Genomic DNA, 20,899 nt, shown 5'->3' with positions numbered 1-20,899 from the left:
GGCTTAACAGTATATGGAAAAGACTTGCATAGATTTTTGATAAGCATTATAAACTCTGGACATTGACTACTTTTGCTAACACATTAATGCTAGAAAAGTTGGCATCCTCAAAGATTTTGTGAAACCCTCTCCCAAAATAATGAAAAAATTTACCTTTCATTATAACTATATGCAAAGAGGAAGTACATTATATGGCTTGGGCCTGTTAGACTAGTTGGTTTGCAGGTGAGATAGTTAATACTTAAAAGCTCATTGATTTGATTTCCTTGGGGCCAACTAGCTTTACAGAGGGTGTATCTCAGAGCACCAGTAACTCAGCTGTCTTCTAATACCAATAATTAATACTAAGTAGCATCCATTTGCATATTAATATTTAGTTATCAATGCTTTTAAACCTATTATTTCTTTTCATTCTTATTATAACCCTGGAATGTAGGTAGGGCATTTTTATTTCACCATTATCTCACTGCTTACAGATGAGCAAACAGTAACTGCAAAAATGTTAAATGACTAATCAAAGTCACACAGTCTGAAATGTGATTAAGATTGGAATGTGGCCCTAACCGGTTTGGCTCAGTGGATAGAGCTTCCGCCTTTGGACTGAAGGGTCCCAGGTTCGATTCCGGTCAAGGGCATGTACCTTGGTTGCAGGCACATCCCCAGTAGGAGCTGTGCAAGAGGCAGCTGATCGATATTTCTCTCTCATTTGATGTTTCTAACTCTCTATCCCGCTCCCTTCCTCTCTGTAAAAAAATCAATAAAATATATGTAAAAAAAAAAAAAAAGATTGGAATGTGGTTCTTCTCATACCTAATGCAGTCCTCATTCCACAATAGCAGACTACCTCCTCATGAATGGGTGTCATTGCCATGAGGGAAATTAATTCACTCAGATTACATTATAAGGAGAGTATAGTTTCTTTCTATTACCAGAAAGTAACTTCAAACTCATTAGCTAACATGAAGGATGACAGATGAAAGAGAACGTAGCATTCCATATTGTCTGCTTTTTTGATGATTAATTTGTATCTGATTCTTTAAACAATTACTGATCACAATGGTTCACTTTCCAAAGTAAATGGATATAGAAGGGAAGTTGTTCATTATAAACATTCCTAAGAAACTCCTATCAATGAACAGACATCTTTTGTAATAAAGATATGACATTAGATTAACTGAATAAAAGGTTTAAAATCAATGAAATTTCTTGGTATAGTGATAATTTTACTTGGAGAGCAAGATTTCTTATCTTCATTAATAATATGAATTTCCTACTTGGACTACTTAATTGTGCTAATTAAACTTAGAAATAGCTTTACAAAATAAATATGTTGATGCATATTTTTTGGAATAATCAACTTAAAGGACTGATCTATTTATAAGATCGTAAATTAACAATCATGGGTAGATAGGATCAGAAAATGTTTCTCATATTCGATGTGCATTGTCCACGTTTTATTCACATATATGAATCTTTATGTATCTACATATATACAATCAAGGTGTTCTTAAACCTAACAAATGGCAATCCTGTAGTGAAATGCAATCTTCTCCAGAGATTAGGAAGAATTAAAGCTAGAATTACATATGAAACATTCTTTTAATTTTATTTTTAATACGGCAAAATTATAGAAAACCGCCTGATGTTTACAATCTTAATGAAGATCAAAGAAATACTGGAGAAAATTAAAATAATTTTTCTGAAAAATTTGGGGAATTAGTAAATTACCCTACAAATTGTGCATAAAATGATTTGTTAAATAATTTGAAAGGTAAAACATGTATCCCATTTTTACATTGAAACAGAAAAGTAAAGTAATACATATTTATAAATATAAAATTTTGGTCATATTTATGATATAAAATGTGAGCAACCACTACAATTCTAAAATAGGATTTTACTCAGGTTAAATACATATTTTTCAAATTTAATAAAGAATCTCAAGTGTTTATATTAAATGCCACCAGCCTTTAAACATAAAATCATATCAGCCCTTTTATTCCCTCCAATGAACAATTAGGAATGGAACAACTAAATTAGGCTACAATAGAGAATTGAAAATTAAATATTGCAAATGAATCATATTTGACACAATTTTGGGTGCACTAGAAAGCATTCTGTGCCTCTGCACTTTTACAGATTAGTTCATTTAATAAATCAGCTCACTACTCACTAAATGGTAAGGCCTTGTGCCAGGTGCAGTAGGGCCTTGAATAAGAATAATAAGTAAAGACACTGTTCTCAAGGTATTTATGCTCCAGGGGAAGAAACAGGTATGCAAACAAATACGACATGAGTGGTCTACAAAAGTGATACAGAAGTCCACAGAAATGCCTTAATGGAGCCGAAACCGGTTTGGCTCAGTGGATAGAGCGTCGGCCTGCGGACTCAAGGGTCCCGGGTTCGATTCCGGTCAAGGGCATGTACCTTGGTTGCGGGCACATCCCCAGTGGGGGGTGTGCAGGAGGCAGCTGATCGATGTATTTCTCTCTCATCGATGTTTCTGACTTTCTATCCCTCTCCCTTCCTCTCTGTAAAATATCAATAAAATATATTTAAAAAAAAAAAAAAAAAAGAAATGCCTTAATGGAGTTTTTGGTGAAGCTTTCCAAAGGATATTTTACTGAGCTTATCCTTAAAGAATATGTTTTGCAGGCACGGATGAACAAGGGAGAGCATTTCTGGCAGAGAATCATTAAAATCGGGATTTCTCGACTAAGTTTCATAAAAGCACTATTTTCCAGGAGATGTTAATAGGTGGTCTGAGATAAAGGATTCTATGCTTGAATGAGTTTGGGAAAGCTCTATGAAAAAGAAGTGGACAGGTTTCTTCAATGTAGGACATCTCAGACCCTTTAATATGCTAATGAGTATTCCAACTCTCCAAGAAGAGAATTTCAAGTGTACCAAATTTATTGGACTATGGCATGCTTTCCTCATGAAAAACCTATTAGCAACTCTGTAACTAATGTCTGGGAAATGCTGGCAGAAGGAAATGTGGAGACAGTAAATTCTAAATGTGAAGGGTGGGAAGGTGACTTAGCTGCAACAGAGGCTGAAGTTAGGGAGCAGTCAGACTTGGCTGCAAAGGGGAGATAAGGAAGCCCATGATAGAAGGCCTTCACATTCCTGGTAAGAATATTTTTATTTAATCCTGAATGCAACAGGCAGCCATTGGAAATATTAAAGCCAGAGTGACAATAATCAGGGCAGTGTTTTAGGAAGATTAATTTGCCACTGACAAAAAGGATGAATCTGAGGAGGAAGAGACTATAGGCAGGGAGGAAAGTTAAGAAACAATGGTAGTTAGTATTCCAGGCAGGAAGTAATGGGAATAACCCTGAGTAGTTCTGGGTTTTGATGCAAGTGAAAAGGGTTGGAGAAAGAACTGACATAAAACAGTGGCCAGCTTAATTTGTCCAATGGCGGGGCAGGGAAAAGGCACTCCCCTCCCCCAGCTTCATAATCAAAACAACTTGTGGTAAAATTTAAACAAGTGAGAAAGGAGATCAAGCTGGTTTTAGAAAATAGAGGTGACCACAGATAATGGGTTTGATTTCAATATCCATGTGGAAAGGTAATCAAGAGCTGGAAATACAAGACAAACTCAGGAGACCTGACACCTACCAAAAGGTGATATATGAATTATAATATTGAATGGATATTACTTTAAGGACATACAGAGGAAAAAAGAGCAGGGGAAAGAACATTGGTGAATGTCACCATTTGGTAGTAAAAAGCAGAAATAAAAACTGAGTTCTCAGAGATGTAAAAAGAGAAGTTGGATGATAGCAAAAAAGAGAAAAAAATATTTAGTAAAAAGAAATAAAATGAATGAAACAGGCTAAGGGAAGGAAAAGGCTACCGCAATGGGTAACTGGGAGTTCTTGGGTGACTATGAAGTCATTCTTCAGCAGACTAATGGCAACAGAACTAATCCATCAACCAATACCTCAGCATCCGCAATGTTAAGAAGTTATCTTACGGTTCTTATATTCACTGAAAACATAAAATGTGTTGAGAGTACTTAATTAGTTCTTAAGTTTAGACAGTAAAATTAAGATTTTAAGTGTATATGGAGTCTTTTCATCAGAGGGAATGTAAGTGCAAATGCAAAGTTTATAAGTTTTCAAATGATGGTATTCAAGATTTAAAGAGATCACAAAAAGTTTTGGGGATAATTAAAATTAAGAAGCACTTTCATGTTACTTTTAAAAGAAAAGAGTATGCACCTAATTTTTCAAATCATGATGAAAATTTCATCTCAGAGACAGTTTTGCTTGTATAATATATTCCATTAAGGATATTCAGCGCAGTTCAAGTGACTAATGCCTTATTGTTATCCAAACATTAAAATGATTTATTGTCCTAGAAAATCAAATCTGTAGTTATTTCAACGAAAATGTGAAACTGTCAAAAGTCTGCTTCTGGTCGTATTCTTCATTCATCTAACAAGATAATTTCTACCATCAACCTCACTATGGCATGACACAAAGTCTATATCTTATTTCATTACCTGGGTTCGAAGTTGCTGGATTTCTGTTTCAAGCTCCTTGATTTTTTCTTCTCTTTTCTGAAGCTCAGCTTGAGCTTCCTGACGAGCTGTGAATTCTTCATCAAACTGCAATGACCACCACCATAAATGTACACTTCATAATACAGTTACGAGAAAGTTTTAAACAACATTAGGTATTAAGTAAGTGGAATGTCTTTTGCTTCGCTGAATTCCTAGGTCACTAAAAAAATCAGAGCTTCATTATTTGCATGACAATTAAATGGGGGTCGAGTATTGCTGTGGTAGTAGTAAAGAAGAAATATGCCCCCAACCCAAGAAAAACAAACCCCATTTTCACTTCTGAAAATAAAATAAAATAAAATAAAATAAAATAAAATAAAATAAAATAAAATAAAATAAAACAGCCCTGCTGGTGTGGCTCAATGGTTGACCTAGGAACCAAGAGGTCACTGGTTCAATTTCTGGTCAGGCCATATGTCTGGGTTGTGGGCTCAATCCCCAGTAGGGGTGTGTGTAAGAGGCAGCCAATCGATGATGTTCCTTTATCATTGATATTTCTCTCTCTCCCCCTCTCCCTTCCTCTCTCTCTAAAAATCAATTAAAAAATACAAAACACAGTTTAAAAGGGTGAACTGAGAAGTCTCTCTTCATATGTAATGGATCTTTCTTTTCTGTTATTGAAAGTTAGGTTTTAGAATTATTCTTGTTATTTAATGTTTCATCCCATACTTTCAAATTTATTCAATTAGAAAAATGAAACCTAAAAATTAACCATCAAGCAGTTCAACTCCTTAATTATATTTAACCTTGAAAACAGATTGCACCTTTTAGAACACTCAAATGGATGTGCATTAATACAAATGAGAATATTTCTATTATAATCTTAATTGTCTAACACCCAAAACGTAGTGCTCCTTGAAATCTGACAGTAGAGTGATATATGCCATAATGGCATTCTCCTCTACTTGGTTAACCAAAACACTTGTCTAAATGTTACAAGAGGGAAAATAAGAGGTTAAAGGGTGCTAAGCCAAAGAGACCATCTGAATGGTGAGTTCCCATTTACTGTATCCTGCCCAGCTCACACTCCAGTCAGGGCTGTAAGCAGGCCCAAACAAGCCTGCATACTTAGAGTGAATACTGTTTATACCCAGCTATAGAACATTTGCCCTTTATTGTCAGTATCACTTCGAGTCACTTCTAGAAGTCTACACATTATTCCAATGATCTTATTTCTGTTTTATCTTTTACTGTACAAAACTGTCTTTAGAGATTGTAAAACATAAAAAGTATGTTCACTACACTAATACATATTCATCCTCACAGTAGATTTGACCTTTGGAAGTTATAAAATGCCACTCAGATCCTAGTCTGAAGAAAGAGTGGGTGAGCAAATTGGATAATCACAGTGTTTTGGTCGAACTTGAAATACTAGTTAATTCATTTATTCATGTCTACTTGAGTCCTAGGAAAATGTCCCACAGAGGCTGGTCCTAACTTCAAATTCCAAACCCACCCCAGATCCTTCAGTCAGCAAATGACCTTGTTTCCTAGTTCATGGAGAAGATACTTCACTACTATCCCTATTGAAGAGGGTTAAGGGGGGATAAATGGTGATGGAAGGAGACTTGACTTGGGGTGGTAAACATACAATACAATACACAAATGGTGTATTATGGAACTGCACACTTGAAACCTGTATAATTTTATTAACCAATGTTGCCTCAATTAAAAAAAAAGATTTATCTGATTCTATACTCTTATCCTCCTCCCAAAGTTAGCTTCTCCTGTGTGCTTGTCAAACATGGTGTCTACACAAGCACACTGTATAGTTTTCCTCTACAAAAGGTTTGTCTGCTAGTACTTTTGAAGAGAGGCACACAGTGTTTTTGCTGGAAATGATCTTTATCTGTAAACCCACAGAAGGAATCAGAGAAGTCTGAGATGTGTGAGCTGGGAGACTTCTTATAAATCCACTAAATTTATCCACTCCTTTTAATGACAAAGAAACTATGATCCAAAGAGAGTAAGTGGCTTACCTAAAGTCACAGCTAATTAGTGGCAAAGCTGAGATCAGATCTTACAACTACTGCTTCTCATTCTAGCGCCCCTCATTCTCCCTCTTTTTTTAACTGCTTTATACTGCCTCTTAAAATCACCTAGAATAAGAGAAAACATGCAGACAACCCCTGGAAAATCATTCATGTTTCTTCTAAATGTTGGTGATGGGAATAAAGCACCAAACACTGAAATTTCTTTTTTTATTATTTCAGGACTCCTTTTCCCATAACATATGCTTACAGAAAATTTTACCAGATAGATTGTCACAGTTTGCTCCAGTCTTGTGGTCTCTAGTCACAGTGCCAGGGAAAAATTAAGGAGATTCTAAGATTTTCACAGGGAATTTAAAATGTGCTACTTAAAACAAGAACATTAGGAATATAAATGTCTATTAATCAAAAGCATACATTTTCTTTCACCAATAAAAATGACATATTCACACAAACATTTTATGCTCAAGCTCTTAAAAATCTATTCTAGTAACTGAAAGAGCAAAGACATTTCTTCAGATGCCCTGAAGTAACTTCAGTAACACTCTATAATTTCTAGAGTGATAGCAAAAGTGATTATCTAATCTCCAAGGTAAGACATAACTTTGAAGAGACAGCAATATGTAAGCACTTTATCTTGCTGTCAGAGGCTGAAAACTGGAAAGCCTTTAGACTTGTGCTTCAGTCCCTCTCCCTGCCACCAGCAGCAGAGAAATACCATACTAACACTTCATAGTGTCTAGAACAACAACAAAAAAATACAACCTTTGGTACAGGCTAATAAAATTGTAACTATGCTTTCAGAAAACAAGGAAAAGACAATCTAAGATCTAAATAAAATTAAAATATTTAAAAAGCTGACATTTACATAAGGAGAAACTCAGATTGCACCAAGACTACATGAAGCAGCAACATCATTTAAAAATTATTATTATAAAATTCAAAGAAAGTAAGTCTAAGTAGCGAGAAACCCATACACAGAAAACACTGCATCGTTCTGTTGCTATTAATAGCAATGACTTTAGAGTATAACAGATAAGACTAGCTAAACATCTCACAGTTCTCCAAGGAGATACCTATTGTAAGTGAGAGCTACAGGAAAGCAATGGAGAAATATATTTTGGTTGATTGCTTTTAACTGTAACCTTCATTTATCACTTTAATAGACTAGGGCTAGTGTTTTCCTTCCATAATGGATTAAAGGTGATGAGGAGGAAACAGTAGCAACCTTATCTTATCATGAAAGAAATCAATATCCTCTAGTTATGTTTGAATCCAGAAACATAAAGTACTACGTAACTGAAACAACATTTATAAGGCCTTACATAAAGGAGCAAGGTGGAATATATACTGTGATTAAATTATTAATTTAATAATTATGGCTAATATTTTATAAGCCTCACCTTCTTTGAAAATTCCACAGCTTTTTGTTCACTTTCTTCAACTTTTGCCTTGTTCACACAAGAATCTATTAAAATTAACCAAAAAAAAACTATTAGAAATTATTGCATCAGATCTCTAGGCAAAATATGGCTGCCAGCCTGTAACTCTACTGTGTAGACAATCATTCATATGCCAGTCGCTATTAAAGGGAAATTGACCTAGACCACAGAAAACATAAACCACCATAAATTGTCTTTCCTTTGCATACTAACTGAATTTAATGATAGTATTGTTGAAGCACGAAACCAAGCATCCAAATATACGTATATTTGACTAAATTATCATTGTTTTAAGGTATTTAATTATTTTGCAACTTTCACAATTATAGAATTCTTTAAAAATTGTTTTGTAGTTTATTATGGGTAGATAGGTCCCACAGAATCTTTGCTTAAGATCATTAAAACTCAAAATGGCCTTTAAAATAAGGCTAGAGGTAGAGATACAATAACATTCATTAATTCAGGTTTCCCAAAGAAAGACTTCACTTAAATAAATTATAATGGGGGCAGAATATATTATGTAAATAAGGAAATAAACATTAAACTTCTCACATCTAATCAAACACTTTAGAATATAAATAAGTGAAGAACTTCTTTTGGGCAATATTTTTCTTATCATACATACAGTCTCTTCTGTACTTAGCCATGCCACACCTATTTATCCCCAAAAAATAAAAATGTATATCTATATCCAGACTTGCATATGACTGTCATAACAGTTTTAACTTTCTGGGGTGATAGATTTGTTTATTATCTTGACTTTGATAGTGGTGTTAAATATAACTAAATATCAAAATTTTATCAAATCGTGTACTTTAAAGATGGGTAGTTTTTCTCATGTCCAGAATACCTCAATATAGCTTTTCTTTTTCCTTTTTCTTTTTCTTTTTCTTTTTCTTTTTATTAAAGAACTGTGTGGCTGGAGCAAGGCAACTAAGGAGAAAATTGGTAAATGAAGAGATCAAAGAGGGGCCAGACCTGTGTTGTGCTGGCAATGATTGGTAATAATCTTGATTTAAATCTCAATCAGAAGGTATCAGAAATTAGGCAGGAATAGGGTATGATTTATAAAAAAAATACAAGACTTACAAAATTGTGAAATCAGAAGAGACTCTATTCTCCTTAAGTCCAGGTGATCTTAAAACAGAGATTCATAAATTTCCTAGAAGTTCTTCAAGCACCTGAAACTTTTTGTGAATGCACATGTGCATGTGTGTTTGCGGACGCACATGTCTGTGTGTGTACACGTTCTAATGAAAGTTCCACAGCATTCATCAGCTACTGCAATAGGCCTCTGACCATAAAATATTAAGAACCACACATATATTTGACTTATATGAATTTGGCGGTTGAGGAAACTGAAGCCTAAAAAGTTCGGTAAATTGTTCCAGTTATAACGAGTCTATGATGCTGACTATCCTCTCTCACTTGGTCCCTTCATCTCTCCCCACCCCAGTACTTTGGATTAACAGTACACAATTATAAATACCTGGCATACAGTACACAAAACAAATGTCTGTGAACAATGAATGAGCTAGCCCAACTCAACAGCAGAGTATGTGTGCCAATTATAGTCTATAAGAGATTATAAGCCAATACAAATATTTAGAAATGGTCCTTTATAATTTTCTCAACAAAATATGAAATAAATTACTGAGTTTATCAAGCTCAATGAAAAATATGTAATGACACCAGCATTCACATTAATTGCTGGGCAAGGTAAAAAGCATTTTGCCTTCAAAATTCATACCCTAGCTTACAGAAATCAATTCTAAGAAAAAAATGAGAAAAATCCAAACATTTATACAAAGAACGTTCACATGAGATTCATTTTTAATTGTGAAAACCTGTAAATCATCTACATGTACAATAAGAAGGAACTAATTAATATGATATGGCATTCCATAAAATGGGATGTTATAGAGACACTCAAAGTCCCATTTTAAAGGTTAGCATGGAAAAATTATTGTAATACAAATGCTCCATGAAAATTCCACGTATTGAGCTGAGAATTGAGGTTGGTGCTTTATTCCATTACATAAGTCTCTAGATTGCCTAGAATAAGGAAGCAGGAGTTTTAAAACCAGAAAAGAATAGCCGTGTCTGGGTAGAGCATCTTCCCAATAATCCAAGGTTTTGGGTTCAATCCCCAGTCACTGCACATACCAGAAACAACTGCATAAATAAGTGGAACAACGAAGTTGATGTTTCTCTCTCTCCATCCCCCCCCCCTTTCTCTCCCTCTCTCTGTCTCACTCCCTCCCTTCCTCTCTCTCCAATAATTAAAAAAAAAAAAATACATCCTATATAATAAAAGCCTAATATGCTAAGTTTCCAACCGTTCAACCATTCAACCAGTCCCTATGACACACACTGACCACCAGGGGGCAGACGCTCCGACCGGTAGGTTAGCTTGCTGCTGGGGACAGGCAGATCGGGACTGGGCGAGACAGGCTAGACAAGCCCTGGAGCCCTCCCAAGGTCCCTCCCCGGCCCCAATTGTGCACCGGCGGGGTCCCTCAGCTTGGACTGTGCCCCCTCACAATCAGGGACCCCTCAGGGAATGTTGGAGAGCCAATTTCGGCCCAATCCCCGCAGGCCAAGCTGAGGGACCCCTCTGGTGCACAAACCCATGCACTAGGCCTCTAGTGATAAATAATAATAAGGAATTCATCTCTGAATATTACTGTGAGGCTTCTCTGTGCTATGGCACGAAGAATATACGTATAATTGGCATTCAACAGCTGTTGTTTTCTTCTTTTATAGACAAGACAAATGAATTCATGCTTGAATCTTAGCAATAGTGATTTTGACTAGGTATAAATAAACCTGTTTAACTGTAAGGTCAGATAGCACAGCATATTTCACAAGAGAGGTTTCACATCATCCAGAGATTGTTCCAGAAAGTATAGCTAATTACGAGTATAGGATGATATAAGGGCATTTCCTCAGCAATCCAAGTAGATGAACATGAACTTCTGAAATTCTTTTCTAGCTCAAAGTCTGTGAAATATAATTGTTCTACTTTGATAGAATTAAAAGGTCTTAAGCTATTAAATAACCCTGTGTTTCTTTCCTCAAACTTGAACATGAATAGCATAGCTATATTATTAAGTAGACCCTATTGTATATGTAATTTCTATAAAGCCATTAAGGTACCAGTATAAACTGAATCAAATGATTTCAGGGCCATGTTTCTAAACAGCAAGGCATTCATGTATAATAATACAATGTATTTTTGTGGGGTATTAATTTTAACCTGAATTCAAGAGAGTTGAAACCTGTGACATAGGTTCATATTTTCAGTCACACAGGCAGAACTCGCATGATCATAATAATTAACAATTATAGTGATTGAGTACCCATAAAAACAATGATTTATCAGATATTAATAGAGGAAGTTCAGTAAGAGATATACTTTTAAAAAGTGCCTATTATACAGAAGATAGTATAATACAATCAAAGGACACTGAGGATTATATTACATACCTATCAGATGAGTTAAATCAATGTCTAATCTTTGTCTATACTTGAAATCGGGGTCCATACCACTGCAGTGCAGCACTATCTGTGAAACACACTCCTCAATTATTTTGTAATACTGTGGCCTGAAAAAAAGGGAAAGTATTCTTAAATACCGTTTCTACCTACACAAATCAATTTTCTTAAGAGTTGATTCACTGTGGTAAAATAACCATGTCTTTCTCTAGCACTGTTTTTAAAAAAATCTTTCCAGTCATTAGACTACCTTAGAAGAAACATGCCTACATTTAAAGATGGTCTGGACATTATAGTGCAAAACCCATTGTGAAATAATCAACTGTGAACACTTAGTGACTTAATACTCTAGTTTGCAGGGATTCAGGCCTGCATACAAAGATACTTATCAACCTTATCTACTTAAACTTAAGCTGTTGTTCCTAAAGTTAATGAAAACAAATGACCTGTTAGTCCCACATCCATGGAAACAGTCCTATGCCTCTACATGCTCTCAATATCAATGAGGGATGGGTATCTTGGCATTCGGTGGCAAGCAATGTCTTGAATTTACTCCAACACTTTTACTCAAGATTAGCTGTAACAGCTTACAAAACTGTACTGAGCCACTTATGCTACAGACTATTTCAAAGATCTACTTATGCACATATTTTAAAAGATCCATTTTATAGTCGCACACACACTTAATATGCATGGCTAAAGCCTCAATTTGTTCAAAGTGTCTAAGGTTTTAAAACATATCCTAATTCTGTAATCTACCACGGTAATTCTGGCCTTAAAAATGACCACTTGCATACTTCAATTTTTAAAGACACTTTTTGCATTAATATTTGGGGAAAATTGAGTATTGATCAGTGGTGAATAAATTCAACAGAGAAAAATCAAAAAGAGATACTACTATACACAAATTATTAAATAAACATCCCTAAAATTGTGTGCTAATAACTATCCAACCTACTAAAAGTTTGCCAATGAAGCCAAACAGATTCAAATTGTTCTTACATGTCCTTTGTCATAGGGCTAGTATTAAGAATAAAAATAAATAGTAATATACAGGGGCAGGCAAAAGTAGGCTTACAGTTGTAATACAAATAAATAATAATACAAGAAAGAATAAACTGTTTTGTGTACTCACAACTGTAAACCAACTTTTGCCCACCCTGTATATTACAGATCTGAGGTTCTTTCAAGTCATCATAAGGCCTAGGTTAATTGATACCAGATTATAATCAGTCTAGTCAATGACTCTTTGGGTAAATAAGGAAAACACAATTGTTCTCTTTGAGAACAGGCAATTCCACCTCACATGGATGTTCTCAGGATGAAAAGGATGACATATTAGAGCAAGTTCTCATTTCATCACTTACTGAGAAATGGGTGGCATCGCACAATTTCCCCAGGTAACTGCGTACACACTGCCACAGTACCCCTTTAATCACCAGAACTTATTTTATAAAACAACTATCATTTCAAGTGTATTACCATCATTCCTACTTAAAAAAAACAAAACATTAACATTTAATATTTTAAACATTTTTCTATGTCTCTGTAATATCATGATGTTCATCAGTTATTGTACTAGTCTGAACTATAAGAGTTTTCTATGTGGCTTTAGAACTTTCATTTTTGTTGCAACTGTACCTGGCCCCAGGGTAGCCTTCCTTTCCGCATTAATCAAGCAAGTTTTGAGAAATCAGAAAGCCTAGGTTGCCAGAATGTCATGCATATTGACTATGAAGAACAACTAAGAGTCTCTGAAACAGTTAAATATAAGAGCATGGTCATCACCTAACAGATAAGTTTCAGTCACTCAGAAACCTTTCTCTAACTTTCTGGCTTTCAAATATATTCCTAGTTATTAGACTCTAAATGTCTAACCTTATGGATTATTCTCATAATCATTTATTTTGAAGAATTATATTAGTGAATATAAAGCTGAAATTTAGCATTATTTTCTTAGATAATAACACATCTATTACTAGAAAAATACCATAAACTAGAAATAATAGTAAAACCTTACTTATTAAAGATAAGAACTTAAAAGTTCTACCATAGATTCTATAGTGCTGACCCTGTGTTACAATTATCTAGAAAAGAAAGTTCATCATAGGCTCAATAAAATCTTTGGATTCATTGCTATTAAAAGTCCTGTCACTTGGGTACCCCATTTTTATAAATAAATTCTTCTTCCCCCCCAAAAAAAATAAAAATAAATTAATACCATTTACAAAATCTTAAGTCATCGAGCTCTTACACTTTCTGAATGCACATATGCATAGACTGCCTAGGCCCCAATACATTGTTAATTTTCCTTTATATCTAATTCAACTTATACAAGTAGTACTTTGAGAACTACTTCTTACCTGATATAATAATCATTTCTGATAAGCAAAAAATGTTGTAGAATGGATAATAAGTAATTTTCAGCAGCTGTGTCCTTCAACAAATTATACAGAAGATGGTATACTTCATTCATATCAGTGAAAAGTAAGTCAAGGAAAAAAATAAAAGATTTTTCATGAAACTTAAATTCACTGATGTATCATTTTGTTTTTATTACTATTTCTAAACCTTCAATTCTATGCTCCTGTATTGCAATTTTTATATAAAGAAATATAATCTATGGAATCACATTAATATTTTGACAAGAGAGATAGATTTAAAGAGTATTTCTAAGACCATTCAACCATCAAAACCTTAAGTGATCAGTTACCCATTATATTTTAAAGTCCAGATTATAGCTGGTATCATTAGAATAGCAATGCCATTGATGGAAATGGTTTTCTCTTGAGCTTTCTGTAGTTGTGATAGAGGGAGGGCCTATATTGTTCACGAAAGCCACTACTCCTCTATTTTTACTGTGACATAAGATAGAAAGATAAATGAGCATTCTGTGGATTGATAAAAGATCACAAACCAGTTTTATTTTATACAGATGAAATACTTAATGAAATCTGAAATTATTATTATTTGCATTCCTTTGTATTTCATTATTCAATAAAACATGGATAATAAAGAATGAAACTTGGAACATTTTTCTTAGGATATAAAAAGAATGGTTGAAGTTCAAATGCTTTTAATAAACTAGAAAACATATTTCAAAAATGGATCAGGAAAATCAATACAAAAGAAAGGTAGGAGAGGAGATGTAATCCAACATCCTAAAAATAACCTGAAATGTCAACATTTTTAGTGAAGTAGAATTAAGTGTATGCTAGATCACTCCTTAGACTGCATGTAAGAGTACTGTGTTAAAGTCTCATAAGGTCCTTTAAGTGGTTACAAAATGGGTCAAAAAAGAGCTTTCTGATGAAGTTTGATTGTAAGAAAAATCTATATAAAGCAAGAAAGCAATATATTTACTAAATGACATAAAAACATTTAATATTATGGACACCCTATAGACTAGAGTCACTAATGATAGATTAAAAATTATGAGAAATTATCTCCTATAATAATGAAATTGTTATTTGCTGCATACCTGTTTATCCAGTACTTATGGATAAGACACTTCAATAGGAGCATTGGAGGAAAAAGATGAAATACAACATTTCTGACCTCAATCTCAAGGGGCACAGAAGTGTACATAAATAAGACAGATACAAACAAAGTATTCTGGGAGTTTCAAAAAGAGGAATACTACTTCCAGTTATTTTTGAGAGGGGAGGAGGAAGAGGAAAGAAGACATCACAGAGAAAAAGCCCAGCTCAAGGTCATTTTGGTTCTGAAGTATGTCCCAATTTCCCCAGAATCCATAAGGAAGAACATGAATGGGTGTGAAACAAATGGCAACCAATGCTGTGACAACCATCTTTAAAATATAAAATCATTTCATATTAAATCACTGCCATAGCAAAATTTTACACCAGTTGTATTTGTCTCGAATGCTTCTATCACACAGCCTTATCATAGTCAGATACTATTACATCTAAACATTTCTTTGTTTTGCTAAGGAACCAAAATATTTGGAGAATAGGACATTGATTTGAATTGAATTACATCTCTAAACCACCGAGGACCATTTAATAAACTGAAAAGGTTTATTATCTATAGCCACATATAAACTCAGTGAACTGCCCCACCCCCCAGATAAATTTTTATGCATGAGGTATATTTCCTTAGGCTCTTCCTTTTCAAGACCATGGAGCAGAATATAACACCACTGTGCAGATTTCAATATAACCTGTGTAAATCATCCGGACAGTCAGGCAGTTCCTCAACATGAGTCTCCAGGACAGCATCACAGTGAGGTTCTAATATAAATAAATGGATGTAAATTGGGCTTACAGATAAGAATTCTAATAATGATTCACAATATCACGCACAAATCCTTTTTTCACAATGCATGCAAAGTGATTTTTCTGGCTTGTCAAAAGGATATTCCATTTCTGCTCGAATGTCGTTGAGACGATGTGATAACTCAGTTAGGTCGTCCTCTTTGTTTTCATCGAATACTCTCAACTGAATATCAAGCTCATCATTCTCTTTTTCTTTCAGATCCTAACATTTAAACATAAAACTTAACAGATGAATAACAGTTTGACAACAGCATATTTTGGTAATAAAGGCCAGACACTATTATTCATTTATATACACAGAAGCAATTCAAATATTGACCCCACACACTTGGTTTCCTGAAAGAAAGTAAAATGTGCTACGTTTTTCTATTTTAAAATAAAAGAACCTCATTGCATTCATTGCATTTTCTTTTCATGCCCTGGATTTTGATTATTTACATTAGAAAATTAACAATCACTTTGACAAAGGAAAAGAAAAAACTAATTGCTAACAACCCAAATTAAATGCTGTCATTTTGACTAAACACACTAATCAAAGATGGCAAAAGAACTCATGCAGTTAGAACATTCGCATATGCCTCTGGCAAAAATGCAAATATAGATCAACTGTATTAATAAAGAACAAATACAAGGATATACTCAAGCACAACAGTCCCAAGTATGGCGTGAAAAGTGAAATAAACAGGTTTATTTGAAATGATATTTTGTGATTTGAAGCAAAAAAGCCTTTTTATCAGGACTTTTTATCAGGCTGCTTATCTAGCCTCCTCCCCCACCTTTCATGTTTGCTTAGCCTAATCACAAAATACCAACTTGGGTATCAAAGATTTGTTTTTGTAATACATTATAAGCACATGCATTACATACCTCTGATAATTTTCAAAATAATAATATAAATGAAATCTTTGGAAGCATGCCACACTAGAGATTGTTGGGCTTAATATATATCACCTGGGATAGCTTTTAATATGTGTCCATTAAGTTGCAGCTTTCAAAACCCAAATGGATAATCACAACTGTGGATGCTCAAGAGTGATACCAAAAGTGGGACTAGGATTTTCAGAGCTGAGCTTGAACTCTGAAAGGAAATGTAAGCATGATGTACTTCAAATTAGGTAACTAAAACAAAATAGGATTCATTTCTTGTTTCTATTTTTATTCAATAGAACAATTATAAATGGAGATGTAATGGCAAGTACTGAAGCCAAACACAAATTTATGCAATTTCTAGATGTATTTTTCTAACATTCTTAGACATAATAATCAACTGAAAATTTACCTAAATAGCATATGAAAATACTTATTAATATATATCTATATAATTTCATATAAGTATACTAGATGCCCGATGCATGAAGATTCGTGCAAGTATTGGCCTTCCTTCCCCTGGCTGCTGGCACTGCCTTTGCTTCAGCCAGAGCCGCCTTTCTGCCTTCCCACGCTGCCCAGAGGCCTGGAGCAGCTGGGGCAGTGTGGAACACCTGCGTCATCGCCATGGCGATGATGCAAGCATCCTGCCCCCACCACTCGGTGCCTGCATATGCAAATTAGCCCACCATCTTTGTTGGGTTAATTTGCATACTCACTCCTGATTGGCTGGTGGGCGTCGCAAAGGTACAGTCAATTTGTATCTTTCTCTTTTATTAGTGTAGATAACAAATAAATGTATTTATACTAGTTTGCTCTTTAGTAATAACTTGCTTTAGGTCTTGTTTTCCACTTTGAAGGGGAATGAAGTCATTTACTGGAATGCAAAATTATAAAATTGGTGGGTCATATTATCAGCTGATTTCTGAACTCTGTTCAGAAAACAGCAGAAGCCAGACACACCTAATATGCTGGTTACTGCAGAAACAACTTTTAACACATTTAGAATATAAACCTTTCATTATTCTTATGTCACATTCCATTTTTTCTTAGATGTTCACTATGAAACTTGAACATATTCAAATATGTTTGAAAATTTCAGGGTAAATACTGTCATTTAATTAGCATCAGAACTTTAAAAAACATGGAATCAATATGCATGATTACATATTTTCAATAAATAACCAATGTCACTCCAATAAATTTAATTAAAAATAAATAAGATAAAAATATTTTCAGTAAAAATAACTAGTGAAATAATTTAATTTAGTTTTAAATTAGAACACATTATTTATATAATATATATAGTACGTGAACATATACAGCACAATATACAAATATGAACATGTACAAATGTAATATCTTATATATTGTTTATTAATAATGTCCCATTAAAATAAATATTCATACACACACACACACACACACACACACACACAGTGTCTCCAAAAAATATATGCATATTTTAATAGCTGATAACTCACTTAATTTTTACTCCTTTTAGGTTTAACTGATTTAATATAATGGGTGAAGCCAGTCTAAGCTTTGAACAAAGAAAATTTATCAAAAAGTGACATTAGACTTTTTTTATAGGGATACATAAAAGACAAAGTTTACGGAACAAAACCAGCAATAATCAACAAATACAGAATGAAATGATTCTTGATGTTTGCGATTCCATTGCTTCCTGTTATTTATCAGCAGTGCCTGGACCAGAATGGTCATTAGTTTGAAAACATGCATTGACAAAATACTATTCATTTCTGTAGATTCTTTTAAATTTTGAAAATGAACTATATGTTAATAAACACTGACTTTATAATCATTCAAAGTGTGCATACATATTTTTGGGATACCCTGTATATAACTTTCTTTCAGTCAAATATCCAACCTTATGAAAGATACCAGTATATCCATAAATACTTGATAAAAATAATCACTTAATAAATTAATAATATTTTTACATATCACAATTGTGACAAATATCCTATAAAAGTCAATGAAAATGCATAACTAAAGTTTTGTGTTTAAAAATGTAGAATGTCAGATGATGTGTTGTAGAATTATACACATGAAACCTGTATAATTTTGTTAACCAGTGTCCCTCAATAAATTAAATTTTAAAAAAAATTTTAAATGTAGAATATTATAAAATTACTGAATTACACTATTACTAATTGTGTGAAATATTGTAAACATGTTTCAGTTATTTTTTAAACAGACTGGTGTATAGATATGGACCATTTTAGGCAGATTATTTGAAACATATAATTCTCTATAATATAGTATACTTCTGCCCAGTCGGTATGGCTCAGTGGTTGAGTGTCAACCTATGAACCAGGAGGTATCAGTTCATTCCTGGTCAGGGCACAAGCCTGGGTTGTGCGCTCCGTCCCCAGTGTGGGGCACACAGGAGGCAGCCAATCAATGATTCTCTCTAACCATTGCTGTTTCTCTCTCTCTCTCTCTCACTCTCCCTTCCTTTCTGAAATCAATAAAAATATATTTAAATACTGGAATGCAAAAGAATAAGGATTCTTCAGAAGAATAAGGAAGGGATTGTCAGTCTTTTAAAAGAGATTAAGAATGCCTGCTATCTACAGACACAACTTATTTTCATGTTCCTTCTCATATCTGATTTACCTAATATTTTCCTACGTTAAAATAAAAGGTCAATGGGGACTTCACAAGAAATCAATGTAAGTTAACTATAGAGCAAATACCATTTTAAAAATCACTTTATAGTGATTCATTTATCCCAAATTACTATAGCAAATTTATGAAAAGTGAATTTCCATATAAATGAAATATAAACCCCCTTTAAACACTGTAATTTATCCATAGAGATGGGTGAATTTTGAAATTAAGTTTTTACAGATTATATTAAAATAATTGTCCTTGAGGAGTCTGATAATTATATGAAAAAACGTTTTACTCTATTATAACATTATGGTGGTCTCAGGTGCTAATGAAGTACTAAGAACTATTCTTCACCATCACTTAATGATTCCAGATAGTAATAATTTTTTATCCATATACCAACTACTAATGTTAGCCATGGCCATGTCTAATTGGCTGCTATATTCTAGAATCTCTAATCTCAGGGGGTCTGCCTGAATTCAGGTTCTTATCTCCTACGTCAGAAATACCTGGGAATAATTTTTCTTTAAACCAAACATCTCTTCCCCACCCTCAATAAGATCTTGATAGTCTCTTCTTAGGGGAACATGACCAAGGTTGTGGCTGAGAACCAGAGCCATATTTGGCCATATTTCACTCCATTGTTTTAGGGATGAAAAGAAAATTGAGAATCCTTGTAGGTTCTATTCCAAAACTTTAGGAAACAGAAACATGACACTCTCCACATTTCTCCTGCTTTAGAATCACCGAGACCTGAGAAGCAGGACATATTAAAGAGGTGTGATACTTAAAGAAAAATGTAACTGGAGGAATATTTTAAGAATACATATATTAAGAAGCACATGGTGCCACAAGAGGCTTTTTATATGGCTATAGGGCCAATGGGAAAGTGTAGCTTAGAAACACTGATGCAAAATCTTAGTTGTCAGTGTAATAAAAAAAAGAACCTACCACGAGACCACCGAACCCAGCAGAAATTAAGACACCCAGACAAAAGTGCAAAAGGTAAGTGCAAGAGCTACGGTACATACTCTTTCTGAAAAAAATGAGGATTTAAATAAATTGAGAGCCACAGTTTTCTTAACCAGCCATTCAATAATATAAGGCAAAAATGGTTGTTCAATTATAAATAGACACAGGGGAATAAAAGATGGAAGGGTAATAACAACTAAGGCAGAAAACACAGCATATTAGTAAATGAGCAGAGGATGTTAAGGAGCCCCAAGCTAATAAGTGCCCACAAGCATTATTCCTCTCCCAGAACCAGAGGACTAACTCAGAGAGGACAAGCATGAAAACCAGTGAGTAGGCAACTCAAAAGCAAACTAAAATCAAGACTATAACATTATCTCTAGCTACTGAAGGCCAAAGACTTTTCATGAAGACAGATTGGTGACAAAACAAGAATAAATGTGTTGTACACACTAGAATTAGTTATATAATGTGCCTATCTATGTTAACTGTGTGTTGAAACCTCTCTACGGGTCACTTAAAATGTTGCTTTAATTAACTACAACCAATTCCTTGGTCTTTAAATTCAGGGGTTAAAGAACCATTCAATGTGAAAGTGACATAGAAATTTCTAAA

The 20,899-nt window shown here is 34.0% G+C and overlaps 1 protein-coding gene across 1 annotated transcript in view; it reads right to left on the bottom strand.

Moving 5' to 3' along the window:
• DIAPH2 (diaphanous related formin 2) overlaps window positions 1-20,899 on the bottom strand; it is a 1,007,470-nt gene that overhangs the window by 711,812 nt on the left and 274,759 nt on the right. Inside the window, exons 11-15 of the mRNA XM_080653027.1 lie at window positions 15,889-16,007; window positions 13,871-13,987; window positions 11,499-11,617; window positions 7,971-8,035; window positions 4,517-4,621 (exon numbers count right to left, since the gene is read on the bottom strand). Of these exons, the coding sequence (XP_080509153.1) occupies window positions 4,517-4,621; window positions 7,971-8,035; window positions 11,499-11,617; window positions 13,871-13,987; window positions 15,889-16,007 (525 nt within the window). The remainder of the gene's footprint in view (window positions 1-4,516; window positions 4,622-7,970; window positions 8,036-11,498; window positions 11,618-13,870; window positions 13,988-15,888; window positions 16,008-20,899) is intronic.

The sequence above is a fragment of the Plecotus auritus genome (assembly GCF_963455305.1).
Source record: "Plecotus auritus genome assembly, chromosome: X".
NCBI classification, from domain to species: Eukaryota; Metazoa; Chordata; class Mammalia; order Chiroptera; family Vespertilionidae; genus Plecotus; species Plecotus auritus.
The sequence above is the reverse complement of the archived record's forward strand: the minus strand, read 5'-3'. Positions and strand labels throughout refer to the sequence as shown.